A 15,609-nucleotide genomic window follows, 5' to 3' on the forward strand; every position below is an offset into this window, starting at 1 on the left:
TTATTGTTTTTTTTGTTCCTTCTAAATCCTTCAGAGTTTTATTGTTTTTATTTCTTGGAGATTTATTGTCACTGTTCAAGAACGAGCCAGAAAAACGACCTTAGTTGGATTTCGTTTCATTTAAAATTAACGTTTTATTTCCTTTTTCTTTGTTTTTTTCCCTTCATGTCATAGCAAATTTAACTCTCGTTGGGCGATCCGACAAATCTAAATAAGATGAACCGAGAACTTTATCAATACACTGTTGTTGTTGTTGTCATGGAGGCAATTAGTTACTTTCTCTGGGACAGAGAAAGGATGAGAGGGTGAGAAAGAGAGTGGGAGAAACAGCAGCTGACGATGATGAGAGACACGGGACGCTTCGTCAGATGGGAATAACAGACCGGAGAGGGTGTGTGTGTGTGTGTGTGTGTGTGTGTGTGTGTGTGTGTGTGTGTGTGTGTGTGTGTGTGTGTGTGTGTGTGTGTGTGTCTGTCCAGTCAGTGTTTATAGAAGCGTCTACTTGAGCCAGACAGACACAAGGAATAACAGCAATAAGCCAACGGCCGTCACACACACTCTATCAATCGTCACCACCCTGTGTGTGTGTGTGTGTGTGTGTGAGTTGGATGGAGCGATGGATGAGAGGAAAAGTAAAAGGAGGGCAGGAGGGAGGGAGGGAGGGGTGGGTGTGGGAAGAAAAGGATTAGAGAGAGAGAGAGAAAAAAAAGAAGATGTAAGACGGTGAGAAGATGAAATGAGACGAAGTGTCGCTAAAAACTCTGTTTTCATTTCACTTCAAACTCCTCTCACTCGTTCTTCTGCCAAGTTACAGGGAGGGAGGGAGGGATGGATGGATGGATGGATGGATGGATGGATGGATGGATGGATGGATGGATGGATGGATGGACAGGAGAGTGGATGGACGGATGGGTGGATGGATGGATGGATGAATAGATGGATGGGAAGGTGTATGGATGGATGGATGGGAGGATGGATGGACAAATGGATGGATGGATGGATGGATAAATGGATGGATGGATGGATGGATGGATGGATGGACGGACGGACGGACGGACGGACGGATGGATGGATGGATGGAGGTGAAGAAGAGAGAGAGAGAAGGAGAGAGAGAGTCGACTCACCCGACAATCTGATTGAAGTACCGCCTGTATCCCTCCAGGGTCTCATGCTGGAAATAAAAGTGAAAGGTAGAATAGAGAAGAAGGGGGAGGGAGGGAAAGATGGAGGGATGGAGAGAGAGAGAGAGAGAGAGAGAGAGAGAGAGAGAGAGAGAGAGAGAGAGAGAGAGAGAGAAACAGGGCAACAGCAGCAGAAAGATACAAACAGATAAAAACAATCAGCATCACATCAACTATAAAACCTTTAGTTCACACAGATTAAGGAGCGAGTGAGTGAAATTTGAATTTTGGGTGAACTATCCCTTTAAGGAGAGAGTGAGTGAGTAGTGTAGGTGTAGGTGTGTTAACTGGGGGGTCGTACCATGTTAGAGTGGGGCTGCAGTACGAGCCGAGCCTGTTTCCTCCTCTGCTTCCTGTAGTAGTTCTCAAACTCGTCACGCAAACCCTGAAAACACACAAACACACCTGAAAACATGCACACGCACACACCTGCTGCTGCCACATCCACATCCAGCTTGGTAAGGAAAGAGTAGCTGCGTTTCCATTACAGATTTTCGCAAAATAAAAGCGATATTTCTGAAACTTCGAAAAAGTGCAATTGCCATTTGCGAGTGTTTCCATTGAAAGGTATTTTGCGAATGAGCCGTAATGCGTCTTGCGTTTCTATGGTGATGGCACAGCGATCTCAGCTGCCGACAGCTGTTGCTGTTATTGTTTTTAACTTTGACGAAAACAGCGCTTGATTGCTGAAAGGCAAAGCCCCACACGGGCCAGTTGTACCGTACGGTGCTGAAGCACGAATGCCCCCTCCTCTGTCCCCCGCTGGCCCGCACTCACACCACCTCCAACCCAAGCTGATCAAGCACGGTCCGACACATAGGCCTACGTTGATACAGAGGGATTATTTGTTTACCAACACGGCGGATGTGCGCTTTAACCTGACTGCAGAAAGAACGGAGCCTTTTAACACCAGCGTTGATGAGGCGCTGACAACAATAGGTGGTTGTGTCCACACACCCGTACTGGTTTATGTGACTTAAGGTGACATTTCGGCGCAGGAGGAGTGGGAGTGTGGATGCGAGCCAGTCTCCTTCAACCATGCTCAGAAAAGGGGAACGATAGGAAAGGTTCTTCTAATTTAATGAGAAACAATGCCCAGGTCAGCAATGCATGACAAAAAACATGTGGTTCATTTGTCCCCTCAAGTTACATAAACCAACACAGCGTGGACACACCCTTTAATTTACAAGCCGCTAATTACATGGTAATTACGCGATAATGTCAAGAAATAGACAAGAAATAGACAAGAAATAACGGTCAATGTCGTAGTAATGTCATGCTTTTCATGTTTTGGATTTTTTTTGGGACAGGCCAGAATTGCAGGTCGTTGCAATAGAATAGGCCGATATTTCTGGACTGTTTCAACCGTTACGTTTCACCGACTTCGGCTGAAGGTTGAATCTAATGAGGCCTGAAAACCTGCAGGTCACCAACCCCACGGCATGATGGGAAACGTTGAGATAAGGTCATGAGTGCGAGAAAAAGAGAAAGAGAGAGAGACAGTGAGTCTGTGATGACGGCAGCTGATCCCGGGTCAGTCGCGGTCGGCGTCGGCGCTCAGACATCAAACCTCAAACCCACACACAGACTCTGAACCAGCCTCCACCTGAACGGCTCTGAAGCTATCTGTTCCTTCCATTACACAGAAGCCTCGGCCCCTTATCGTGTGTGTGTGTGTGTGTGTGTGTGTGTGTGTGTGTGTGTGTGTGTGTGTGTGTGTGTGTGTGTGTGTGTGTGTGTGTCTGTGTGTCCTATCTGAGGGCTCAGACCACCAGGACCCTCAGGCCCAGAGATAAGGGGTCCAGGTCCAGGTCTGGGCCGATAGCGGGCCGAGCTCCCTCAGTGCCACCAACACACACACTCTGATAATCTCCACCAGCCGACCTGCATGGCTCAGTTCTGACCATGACACACACATACGCACAAACACACACACATAAACACACACACACACATCACGAGCTGCTATCGCTGCGATAGGCGACGTTCACAAACACTGCAGTCGTTGTGTTTTAGCAGCTTCTCACAGAAAAAGCAGCAGTGAGTCACGGTCAAACACAAACCAGAAGAAACAGAAACTAAATGTGTTTAATGTGAAATAACACAAATCAAATAAAAACAGAAGTAAAAGTAAAAAATATATATATATGAGAGAGGGAAAAATGTGATGTGGGTCCAGACCAAAAAAAATAAAAAATTTGCAATAAGGAAAAAAAGTTATGAAAAGAAGTTTGCTGTTCTTTGATGTCAAAAAGTCACAAATTTACATGGAATAAATAATCAGATTTTCAAGGAAAAAGTTGAAAATTTATGAGAAAAAATGTAAAAAATATTCGGAGAAAAACCTTAGTTATTCTTTGACATCATAAAGTCCCAAATTATTTAGAAAAAAAACATCCTCAAACTGATTTTGAGTTTTTCTTCTTGCAAATTCTTACGATTTTTCTCAGTTTGCGACTGTTGTGTTGTTGTTTTTTCTTGTAAATTTGCAGATTTTAACTTGTAACTCATTAATCAATAATACAAAACGCTGCACCTAACCTTTTTTTTTATTTTTATCGATTAATCTAACAATTAATTTCTCAATGGTTCTAATGATTATTTTTTTATTACTTCATTAATATAATACAACGGAGTATTAGGGCCACGTTGACAAATAAAAAAAATCACAAACTTCGAGAATAAAGTCGTAAATTTAGGAGAGTAAAGTCGTAAATTTAGGAGAATAAAGTCGTTCATTTCCTACGAGAAAAAAGTCATAACATTATGAGAATAAAGTCGGAAATTTACGAGAATAAAGTTGTACATTTACGACTTTATTCTCGAAGTCTGTGTTTTATTTTGTTTTTCTCAATGTGGCCCTTATACTCCGTCGTAAAAATGAATTTACCCAAAAAATAGGCTAAATATCAGAAACTTGTCCCATTAATATTTCAATATTATTTTATTCAATCACCTTCTCTTACAAATAAAAGTGTAAAAATCCTCACTGTGGTACTTAGATGCAACGAGTCGACACATATTATGCAAATCGTGTGGCGTTTGAGGTCTCAGAGGAGGCGTGTAAAACTGAGGCTGCGTTCACACAACGTCGACGTTTAGGGAATTCAGTTTTTGATTTTCTTTCTTTCCAAACTCTTTGTGTTTGAGCTTTTTGTTTTTGAGGAAAGATTGTTGTGTTGATATGAGAAACTGAAAAAAAACAAAACAAAGTGCAGCAAGTCAGAAATAAAAAAGAAAACAGCAACTTCAGCTACGCTCTTTAATTTCTTTTTGATTGTGGCCCCGTCGTGAACAATGAGCATTGAAAACACGACAGAACAATCCGCTCCGACTGTGTCAGATGTCAGATGCGGATCGAGCTGCAGCGTTCGATGCCGCGAGGTGACAAAACGCTGATCCTGATCCTTCGTTCTGTATAAATTCCCAGTTTGACCCTTTAGCCCAAAAACAATGAGCATTCACAGAGGTCGTTCACCGGCCGTGAACTCTGCAGCAAACACAGCTCGCTCTCCCAGAGAGAGAGGGAGAGAGGTGAAACACAGGACCAAGTGTGTGTGTGTGTGTGTGTGTGTGTGTGTGTGTGTGTGTGTGATGGAGGCAAAGAGATATGAAGACAGAGGGAGTCCAAGCAGAGAAAAGAAAAACAGAAACAAAAAGTCCAGAGAGAATCAAAGACTTAAGGAGAAAAAACTAAGAAATAAACTTGTAAATAAGTGAAACTGATCAATACTGTTGATAGGAGATTGATGAGTTAAATGATTAGAACATAAAAGGGATAGTTCAACATTTTGGCAAGTTGGCCCATTGCCATAATCCCTATAGTCATAGCAGTAGGTTCGTTACCTTTAATTGTCGGTGCAAGCTATTTTTAGAACGGCGGAGCAGAGCCGTGAGCTGCTCAGAGCTACGATACGGAGGCTCATTATGGGATTTATTGGTTTCCCTCATCATCAAACTCATCAAATACACAATCCAACAACTCCACAACGCTCTGGTGGACAAGTTGTGACCTGCACATTCACCACGCTATGAGATAATAACACAACGTTACCACACAGAATTGTTTTAGAGGGAAATTCATGGAAAAACAGCTGATGTGCGTTCGGAGGCAGTTTTTCAGCAATCAGTCTCTGCATTTCCCTCGAAATTATTGGTCGACCAAGAAAATCTTTGGTCGGGGGCAGCCCTGCAGGTTGAACTGTTTACATGTGATATGATCTGATCCGATCTGGTGTTTACATGACCCACTGAATTTATTCAGAGTCCACCGGGTTCGGGCCGAGAATGAATGCTAGTGAGGCGGGTCGAGTCCAGGCTTCAACACCGGTCCTGTGAGATATAAATTTTCAGGGCCGTTGAGAACTCTAGAAATCAAAACATCCTGCAGTTTTGATCAAATATGCATATCTATGGTCTGATCCGTTCAATAGTTGTTTATAGTTTTGACTCTTTCATTCAAGCATTTGCAAGTGAAGAAACGTCGCTATGCGACAGATAGATAGATAGATAGATAGATAGATAGATAGATAGATAGATAGATAGATAGATAGATAGATAGATAGATAGATAGATAGATAGATAGATAGATAGATAGATAGATAGATAGATAGATAGATAGATAGATAGATAGATAGGACGGAGCATTTTCATTCAGTTTGGACTCTAAACTGAATCTAATCTGAACATTTGGCTCCATGTGAACACGCCTCATGTCCCACATCCTTTGAGTTTTACACTGCTGACTCGTATCATCAGAATAGACATGTCCTCTACCTCTCTCCCCCTCTCTCTCCCTCTATCTCTCCCCCTTTTTCTCCCTCTCTACCTCTCTCTCCCCCACTGAGGTGAACTGGTTCCTGCAGCAGCAACAAAAGGACGACTGTTCCTGTTCCGGGCTGGAAAAACTCTACTGGACTTTAAACATGGAAAAGAGACGACGGAGAGACGACGATGGTGATGGAGATGAATGGAGAGAATGGACGGATGGAGGACGAGTGGTGGTGGGAGGAGGAGGGAGGGAGAGGGGGGGAGTTCTTGATTGCAAATGTGATTGTAGATCCAGGTTTACTAGAAAAATAAATGAAGGTGTGCGACGCGTGCCAGAGAAGTCACTGTCGACATTTAGAAATCAGACTGTGGCAGAGTGGGATTTTCCAGTCGTGACCCCCTGACACACACACACACACACACACAGAGACACACACCTCCCCCCGGTGCAGCAGCAGCAGCAGCAGCAGCAGCAGCAGCAGCAGCAGCAGCAACAAACTGTGCTGCTGGACACTCTGGTTTTCTTTTCTAATGGTAAATCCACTTCTCTGCCCAATGAGCTGTCAATCACACAGCTGCAACACACACACACACACACACACACACACACACACACACACACACAACTCTAATGGATAAAACAGAGTGTGTGTGTGTGTGTGTGTGTGTGTGTGTGTGTGTGTGTGTGTGTGTGTGTGTGTGTGTGGGTGTGTGTGTGTGTGTGTGTGTGTGTGTGTGTGTGTGTGTGTGTGTGTGTGTGTGTGTGTGTGTGTGTGTGTGTGTGTGTGTGTGTGTGTGTGTGTGTGTGTGTGTGTGTTTTTCCCCCAGACGTCCAACTTCTGGTCCAAAAAGAACGACACTTATTAAACAAAAGTGTTGCAGAGGAAGAAGAGGGAGAAGACGAAGAAGACCTGAAAACAATATGGCCTCCGCTCTGCCCGTCTCAAAAAAAGACGATGGAGAAGAAGGAGAAGAAGGAGAAGGAGAAGGAGAAAAAAGGAGGAGAAGGAGAAGAAAGAAGAAGGAGAAGGAGAAAAAAGAAGAAAGAGAAAGAGAAAAAGAGAAGGAGAAAAAAGGAGAAGAAGATGAAGATGAAGAAGAAAGAGAAGGAGAAAAAAGGAGAAGGAGAAGAAAGAAGGAGAAAAAAGAAGAAAGAGAAGGAGAAAAAAGGAGTAGGAGAAGAAAGAGAAGGAGAAAAAAGGAGAAGACGATGAAGAAGAAAGAGAAGGAGAAAAAAGAAGGAGTAGGAGAAAGAAGAGGAAGGAGAAGTAGAAAATGAAGGAGAAGAAGAATCGAAAGAGAGGAAGAAGGAAAAGAAAGAGAAGGAGGAGAAAAAAAGAATTAAGAGAAGACAAAGCAGAAGAAGGAGAAGAAGTGAAGGTGTGAGTCCTCACAGGTGAAGAGGTCAAACCTCTCGGCACCTTCACTCCTCTCTCTCCTCCCTCACCTCCTCTCCCTCTCCTTTCCTCCCTCCTCCCCTCCTCCTCTCTCCTCCCTCCTCTCCTCCCTCTCTCTCTAATCTCTCTCTCCCTGTGTTTGTGTTCACACTCGTCTTCCTGTTGTTGCCCCTTCACCTCCCTGTGACCTCCCTCCCTCCATCTCCTTCTCCTCCGTTCTCATCATCACTCCTTCGCCTCCAACACGTCTCAACCTTTTCTTACCCTCCTCCTCCATCCCTCTCTTTCCCTCCCTCCCTCCCTCCTCCTCTCTCTTTCCATCATCTCTCCCTCTCTTACCCTCTCTCTAACCTTCCTCCCTCTCCCTCCATCGCTATTTCTCCCGTTCACTTTCTCCTTCCTGTCAAAGTTCATGCACTTCCTGTTCCCCCCCAGACACACACACACACACACACACACACACAGCCGACCCTCTGGCCGCGTTGGCCCGGTCACAACCCCGACACACACACACACACACACACACACACACGGACCCCAAATGTGCAACTAACCCCGTCGTGGCCCAGTCAACACCTCCGCCCGCGTCGCTTTCACTCTTTCTGAGAAGAAACACACACACACTCTGCCTCTTTTTCTCACACACACACACACACACACACACACACACGCACACAGCTGGAGTGAAGCCAGACTCGAGGCCTCGTCGTCGTCGTCTTCAGCGTCACATGATGAAACTTATTTCCCGCCGTCGGAGGAGAATCGGCCATTTGTGGCCATCGAGAGGTTGTGTGTCCGTTCTTGTGCTCATTTCTTTTACGTTTGTGTTGATTTCTGTTGTCTTTGTTGTTGTTGTTGTATGTTTGTAGGTTGTTGATTGTGTTTTGTCTCTTTTTGGTGTGTAATGTATTTTAGGACCCCGTCAAATCGAAAACGAGAGGATTTCTCTCAATATTAAATACAATTTCTGAATAGGGATGTCACGATTACTTGCTTTCACAATTAATCGCGGTATTAAACGCCACAATTAATTTATCGCAAAGATTCCTAAATACCGTCACTTTCCAAAAAAGATTATGCAGGGCTCCAGACTGCGACCAAATGGTCGCATTTTGCGACTAAAATTTGATACAATGCGAGTAAATTTTTCATCTACTCGCGCATGTGCGACCAGTAAATTTGCCGGCTTTTTTTTTTTTTTTTTATTGACCACTGTGATTGGCTTATGTGTGAAAAGAAACGTGTGTTTCTCTTCTCTACATCTCGGAGCGGAGGAGACGTCTTTCCACAGCAGAGCTCCGTGTGTCTGTGTGAAACAGCAGGAGACACACAGACCGGTGACCTGCGTGTGTGTGTGTGCTGTGTCACCTGCATTTTTTTTTTTTTCGACGGCTCACTACAAACCTTAAACATCCCATAATATGCTCGCGCTCTCAGCAGCGGTACTGAAATCGCCACAAGGCAACGAAGCAGGTTGACTCGCGCTGCAGAACGCACTGCACAGACTAGGCTCGGAAATGATTGATTGATTGTTGATCGATAGATCCTTTTTTTTTTGGCCGTGCGGAGGAGGTTGGGGGGAGGGGGGGTGTCGACGAGTTTGATGCCAAGGAGTCCGTGCACATGTGGCTCAGTCAGGGTCAGCAGACAAGGAGGCCAACAAGGGCTGTGTGTCTACTTGTTCTGTTATTGGTCAGTGCAGCCTAAACATTAACTTTATATTTTCAATATTTAAACTGTTGCACAATAAAATGTGAATTTAAAACATTATAGTTTCTGCATTTATGCAGTATTTATCAGTAATACAGTGAAAATTAGAGGAAATGTGCAAATTTACTTTGCAAGTCGATTTCGGTGAGCGCCCCTAAATTTTCTGTTTGCGCTCCTAAAATTTTAAGTTAGGGGCCACTGTGCTCCTAGTCAAAAAAGTTAGTCTGGAGCCCTGTTATGTCAGAACCATCTTGACAAATGTGCACCAAAGTAAGGTAAATGTACAGATACTGGTCCATTTACCTAATATAACATTGAATCGGTAGGAATTTAAAAGTTTGTGTGTCATTTGTAACAAAAAAAACAATTAAAATAGACTTAAATCTTTGGTAAAGATGACAATTAATTCCCCTGGGTAATATAATTGGTCCTTTATTAATAGAGCATTGTGATTATTTAGACTATATTTGATTTTACACATACATAGTGTTGTGAAATGAGTTAATGCATAATATATATTACGTGATAATCGTAATACCATGATTATTCCTCTGACAATAATCGTACCAAGAAAATCTATAATCGTGACATCCCTATTTCTGAATGAATGAATATACAACATACAAACTCCACACACGCACACACACAGACAGAGGCCTCAGGGAATCGAACACAGCTCCAAAACCACTGATCCAACCAGGCCAGAACTTTTCGTCTTTTTCTCAGGTCGCTGGTCCTGGTGAACGTCGGCGCCAAACATGAAGAACGTCGGTCAACGTGTCGCTGAGATAGAAACCAACATGGCGCTGACACAGAACCACGAAAAAGCAGCTTGGAACAAAAGTCGAGTCCAAATCAAACAGAATGAAAAGTTCTGAATTTGGACTAAAGGAAAATCTGGTGCAACATCTACATCAACATCTGGAGCAACATTTGGTAGAACATCTGTGAGGAACATCTAGAGCAACATCTGGCTCAGAGCATCTCTTCTTGTTTTTAGAAGATTAATGTTTTTTTGTGCATTTTCCCTGTTTTAAATAAATAAATTCATTCATTCATTCATTAGAGCAACATCTGGAGTAACATCTAGAAAAACATCTGTAAAGGAAGATCTGTGATGTGACACCACATTAGTACGATGATGACGTGCAGCTCACAGTGACATTACGTTACGTCGTCGTCATAGGGAATCCTGTGATATTAGAGGTGGCTGAAGTCAGGAGGAGTGACCAACGCTGGTGAGAGGAGGGAGGAAACAAGATAGAAAGAGAAGAAAGAAGAAGGTAGAAATAGAAGAAAAAAAGAAGAAAGAAGGTAGAAATAGAAGAAAAAAGAAAGAAAAAGAAGAAAAAAGGTAGAAATAGAAGAAAGAAGGTAGAAAAAGAAGAAAAAAGAAAGAAAAAGAAGTAGAAAGACAGTAGAAATAGAAGAAAAAAGAAAGAAAAAGAAGAAAGGTAGAAATAGAAGAAAATAGAAAGAAAAAGAAGAAAGAAGGTAGAAATAGAAGAAAAAAAGAAGAAGAAAGAAGGTAGAAATAGAAGAGAAAGAAGGAACAGGTAGAAATAGAAGAAGAGGAAGAAACAAGGAGATGAATGAGTGGCGGTGGACTCACCAGGACGGTGTAGATGTGCAGACAGCGGTAAACTGGAGAGAAGTCCACCAGGTCCTGAGCCCCCGGGACCTGAACACACACATATTAAAGGGTCAGTCAGAAATTCAGAAATATATTTTTCTTTCTTTTTTTTTAAGTTGTTAAAATGTATTTTCTATGTTCATGTTGATTATTTGTCATTTGAAATCACATTTGAACCAATTTTTTTAACAAAAGTCAGACTGAATGTCGCTGAAACATGTCCAATGGTGTGACCACAAAATAATAATACATATTCAATATTTGATCCATCTACACCGATTTAAGTGTAGTTATAAAGAGTATACTTTCTTATAACATTACATTGAAATAGATTTGTTTTGCTGTATTTCTATATTTAAATTGTAATGCATTTTGTCAACACTAAGCAGGACATATCCTAAAAACACTGCCTCTTTTTTTTTGTGTTTATATGACAAATTATGTAAAATTTGTCAAGAATCATAGTGTTGCCTTAGAAAAAGTGAATTATATTTATTCTACATTTGAATCCAGATTTATTTTCCTGTTTATAGTCAGTTTTTCAATGAAAAAATACCAGTTACACCACTTGACATTGGGTTACATCAGGTCATTGACTCCAACACATACAGTATTTGTCACTCATTATGTTTTATGGTCAAATGTCTTCTCTGCCACTTCCTGTTTCTTACCAATAAATAATAATAAACCTATATCAATCAGAAGGAAATAAATGGTTCAGAGCTACACCTTCTCTTTGTTTAAAGTGCTTTGAGATAACTTTGTTGTGAACTGGCACTGTATGGATAAGTTGACTATTCTTTTGTGCGCTTTTGCAGTGTAGCCTAATATATGATGGCAAAGCAATAAAACCTAAATCTAAGGAGGGAGAAATGCACAATATTTCTATAAAATCTGTAATTATTGATGATCTCAGCAGCTCATACATCTATAATAATGATAACAGAGCGAACCCTTCCACTGCTCTTCATCCTGCTAATGCCCACTGAACTGTAATTGACTGGGAGAGTAAATCATTCTGCAGCACCTCATTCTTCTGTCTGAGCGTCTCCTTCGCTTTTCTTATTCTCCTTCTTCTTTTTCTTTTTCCATCTACATCTACGGTATATGTCCGTTTAACCATCCCTCATTCCATTCCTTCCTCCTTACCCACATCCTCTGTCTTCCGGAGAACAACACAGTGGCAATTTACCAATTTTAGCACACACACACACACATAGAGAAACACAAAGCAAAAAACCATGTGCCCTCTTGCCCTCTGGAAAGTTTGCTTTCTGTAAAAATCATTGGAGGTTGCAACACAATGCCAGCTTTGATGTAACCGCACCCGAAACAATGAGGGCAAACAAAGATGGAACAAGCTGCCTGAAACCCTGAAAAGCAGATCAAACTATTTAAATGTCTCTCATTATTTAAAAACAATGGCTAATGGAGAACCAAAGTTGCCAGCACTATTTCTCAATGCACCCAATCCATGAAATTATCTTAAAATCTTATGGAAAATGAACTGTGGAAATCTAAAATGTTTATTTGTATCTTGTAAGACTTGGCTTTTCTCTCCTCTGATTATATAGGATAGGGTACCTCTCTCAGGTGTGTTGCACTTGATCTGGTCTTTTTAGATGTGGAAACTGTTGTTTTTGTATTGTCTATGTGCTGTCTATACTGTCTATTTGTGTATCACTCTTGTATAGTAGTTTGTGGTCTGCGTTTCTTGTCTGTTATATGTTACATGTTGGGACTGCAGATGGAAATGAGCTGTGAGCTAAATCTGGTGCAACCATTTCTTCATTTTCTGTAAATGATTAATGTCATTGCACAATGTCCCCTAAATAAACTAATAATAATTTTAAAAAAATTAAAAAAGAGTCGTGGCACTTGAAGACACAAGACGGATGGAGAGACAGGGGAAAAAAAGAAAAGATATAGCATCTTTTTACATTATTTTTCCTCTTTTTTTCTTCCTTTTAGTCATTTTTATTAATTATTATATTATTATATTATATTATATTATATTATATATATATTTTTTTTTTCTATATGACTCAAAGTGTATTAATGACTACTAATAGTTTTGTTTGGAAATGTTTTTGCTGCACCAGAATCTTTTTATTTTTTTAATTTATTATTTTATTTTACTGCAACTTTATTGCTATCATCATTGTTATTATTCTTCATTTAATTTTTGACATTTATTCATTTATCTTATTCTTTTATTCCTTTCTATCTTTATTTATTTTTATCTTGTTCTGTGTGCATCTGCTCTGGTTCTGTTCCCCTTTTTGTTTCTATCGTCTATCTATCACACTCCCTTGTGCCCTGAATTATTCACTATGTAATTTTTTGAGGAATTAAATGAAATGTTGATCAAAAAAAAAAAAGAAGAGAAGAGATAGAAGCAGGTAACACACGGCTTTGAAGTTCAGAGGGAAGTGTTGACGGACGGGCGATAGAGTCAGAAAGGTGAAGGGGACGAGACGAGACGGACGAACGGAGCAGAGACCAAGGTCGACGGTCGGAGAACAAAGGGAAGCAGGAGGGAAAATAGGATACGGGGACACAGGGGGACGACTGTAAATGAAGGGAAGGACATGGCAGGGGCAGGATGGCGTTGTGCTGGCACTGCCCGGCCATCATCATCATCGTCGGCGCCAACGCGGTCGTAACCCTGCCGACCGCGGGGGTCAGGCCTTTTGTTCCAGCCAAGGTCTTCCCGTGAAGAAGGTTGACTTGAGGTTACAGGACGTAAATAAGCCGAGGGGACGACAGGGACCTTAAAAACAGAACGGGGTGACAAGTTCAGCCTCTGTTCTCTCTCCAGGCCTCATTGTGCTTCGCTTTCCTTCGAGTGTGAAACAACAAGGGCAGCAAGAAAGAGAAAAAATAAAAAAGAGGGGTGGGGGACTTTGATCCCACTAGGGACGACTCCAAGAGTTCAATGTCACGAAAGCAAAAAGAGTCCGTTTCTACGAGTCGAGTCCGACTTCTGGACAGTCTGTCAACACCTCAGACTCTGTGGCCACTTCAAAGGAAGCAGGGCCGTAATTACCATATACATTGGGGGGGACACATCCCCCCCAAAAAAATTCAAATACTGTATGCTCATAATGTCCAACCTAATATATAGCTAACTGATTAAAAAAGAAATAAGGGTAACACTTTACTTGAATAGGTATCCATAAGATTGACATAAAACTGTCATAACCATGACACAACAGCTGTCATAAACATCAATGAATACTTATGACAGCTGTCGTTAAGTGTCATTCGGTAAGTTATGTCACTTTAGATGCAAAGTTGATATTATTTGAGATGTTCCTTGTTATGAGAACTTGACATAATTTTAAAAGTTTGGCAATTAGGTCTGCTATGACAGTTTAAATTGTCTTTATGTCAAGTTCTCATAACAAGGACATCTGAAACAATGTCAACTTTGCATTAAAAGTGACATAACTTACCGAATGACACTTAACGACAGCTGTCATAAGTATTCATTGATGTTTATGACAGCTGTTATGTCACGGTTATGACAGTGTTATGTCAATCTTATGAATACCTATTCAAGTAAAGTGTTACCGAAAAAAGTATCCCATGTGTTAGCGAATTTACTGTACGAGTGCACCTGAATATATGCCGCACCAGCTACATTTTAAAAGAAAATACATACATAGGCCGCACTTGAATATAAGCCTCAGGTTTTCATGTTGTCCCTAAACACTTTCGGAGGTGGTTTGGCCGATTGGATCACAATCCGTCCTCAATGCATCTTGGGTGTGTTTACACCGGTACTTTTCATGTGGTCATGAGGTCCGATTGCAATGCAATCTCTGAAAACGCATGTTCATGCCAGGTGTAAACGGGTTATCAGATTGGTAAGGGTTAACGAACCCCAACTGTGTCCGATCCAGTTCACCTCTCCCATGTCGAGTAAGGAGGTCGTTTTGTGACTCGATGAAATGAGACGATTTGTGGCGTCTTTACTGCAAACAAGCCGTACGAAAATCTTCCCAGAGAAAAGGTTAAAGACCTTCCGGCTCCATCAAAGGATCGGCTTTCCACTCCACCTTTATGACTTTGGCTGTTTGGCCCAACTGAAACCTCTTGATTTCTGATGACGTCATCATTTACCACCATACCTGCCACCGTCCCGTCTCCTAAGTCCTACAACACCTTTTCTCTGATCTTAGTCGTCCTGACTGAAGCCTTGTTTCGTTTCTCTTTCCCATGGCTGGATGGACCGATCCTCAGCTGCTATGACCTCAGCTATACTTCCCTCCAGTTGCCTTTTCTTTATTGTTCCTCCACTTTTCTTTGATCTGTCCTGTGTCCTTTCTTAAACCCTCACCCACTCTTTTTTCTCCTTCTTTTCTTTTCTTGTCTTTTCCGTTTTTCCCTTTAATTTCCTTTCCATAGGAGTCGGCCCCTGCTCTAAACACTGTGTTCCTCTGTCCAGTAGTCAGATGTCGTTTGGGTCATCCCAGGTGAGGTTTGGAAAGTTTGTGTTGGATGACGTTGCGGTTGAGCACGAGGCTCGTGGCAGCACGTAGTCCACGTAACTCCAGTTGAAGCCCTGGCTCTCAGAGGGGAGGGTCAGACGTCCCTTCAGGATTTAGTTTTTATTGAGGTCAAACGGGAATGACCAGTTTGAAGCATTTAAAACGCTTATAAAACAGAAATACAGTATCTGTTGGACAGAACCTTGTGTCCTTTTCTTTTTCCTGGGAAGCGATCTCTTCTCTTCTCTGGCTCCGTCTCTGAGACTCTTCATCATTTTCTCTAATTCCTGGGGATGGAGTGAGGATTAAAAAAGTGTGTAAAATAACGCAACTTCACGGATGGCGACCATTTTCCCTTCTTCTACTATTTATTTCCTCTTTTCTTTTTTAATTTAAGCACGCAATTATGTGATTGGATCTCA

The 15,609-nt window shown here is 41.8% G+C and overlaps 1 protein-coding gene across 1 annotated transcript in view; it reads right to left on the reverse strand.

Moving 5' to 3' along the window:
* exoc6b (exocyst complex component 6B) overlaps nt 1-15,609 on the reverse strand; it is a 126,452-nt gene that overhangs the window by 75,956 nt on the left and 34,887 nt on the right. The window contains exons 8-10 of the mRNA XM_083993347.1: nt 10,671-10,739; nt 1,483-1,566; nt 1,125-1,171 (exon numbers count right to left, since the gene is read on the reverse strand). Of these exons, the coding sequence (XP_083849473.1) occupies nt 1,125-1,171; nt 1,483-1,566; nt 10,671-10,739 (200 nt within the window). The remainder of the gene's footprint in view (nt 1-1,124; nt 1,172-1,482; nt 1,567-10,670; nt 10,740-15,609) is intronic.

The sequence above is a fragment of the Trachurus trachurus genome (assembly GCF_905171665.1).
Source record: "Trachurus trachurus genome assembly, chromosome: 18".
Lineage (NCBI taxonomy): Eukaryota > Metazoa > Chordata > Actinopteri > Carangiformes > Carangidae > Trachurus > Trachurus trachurus.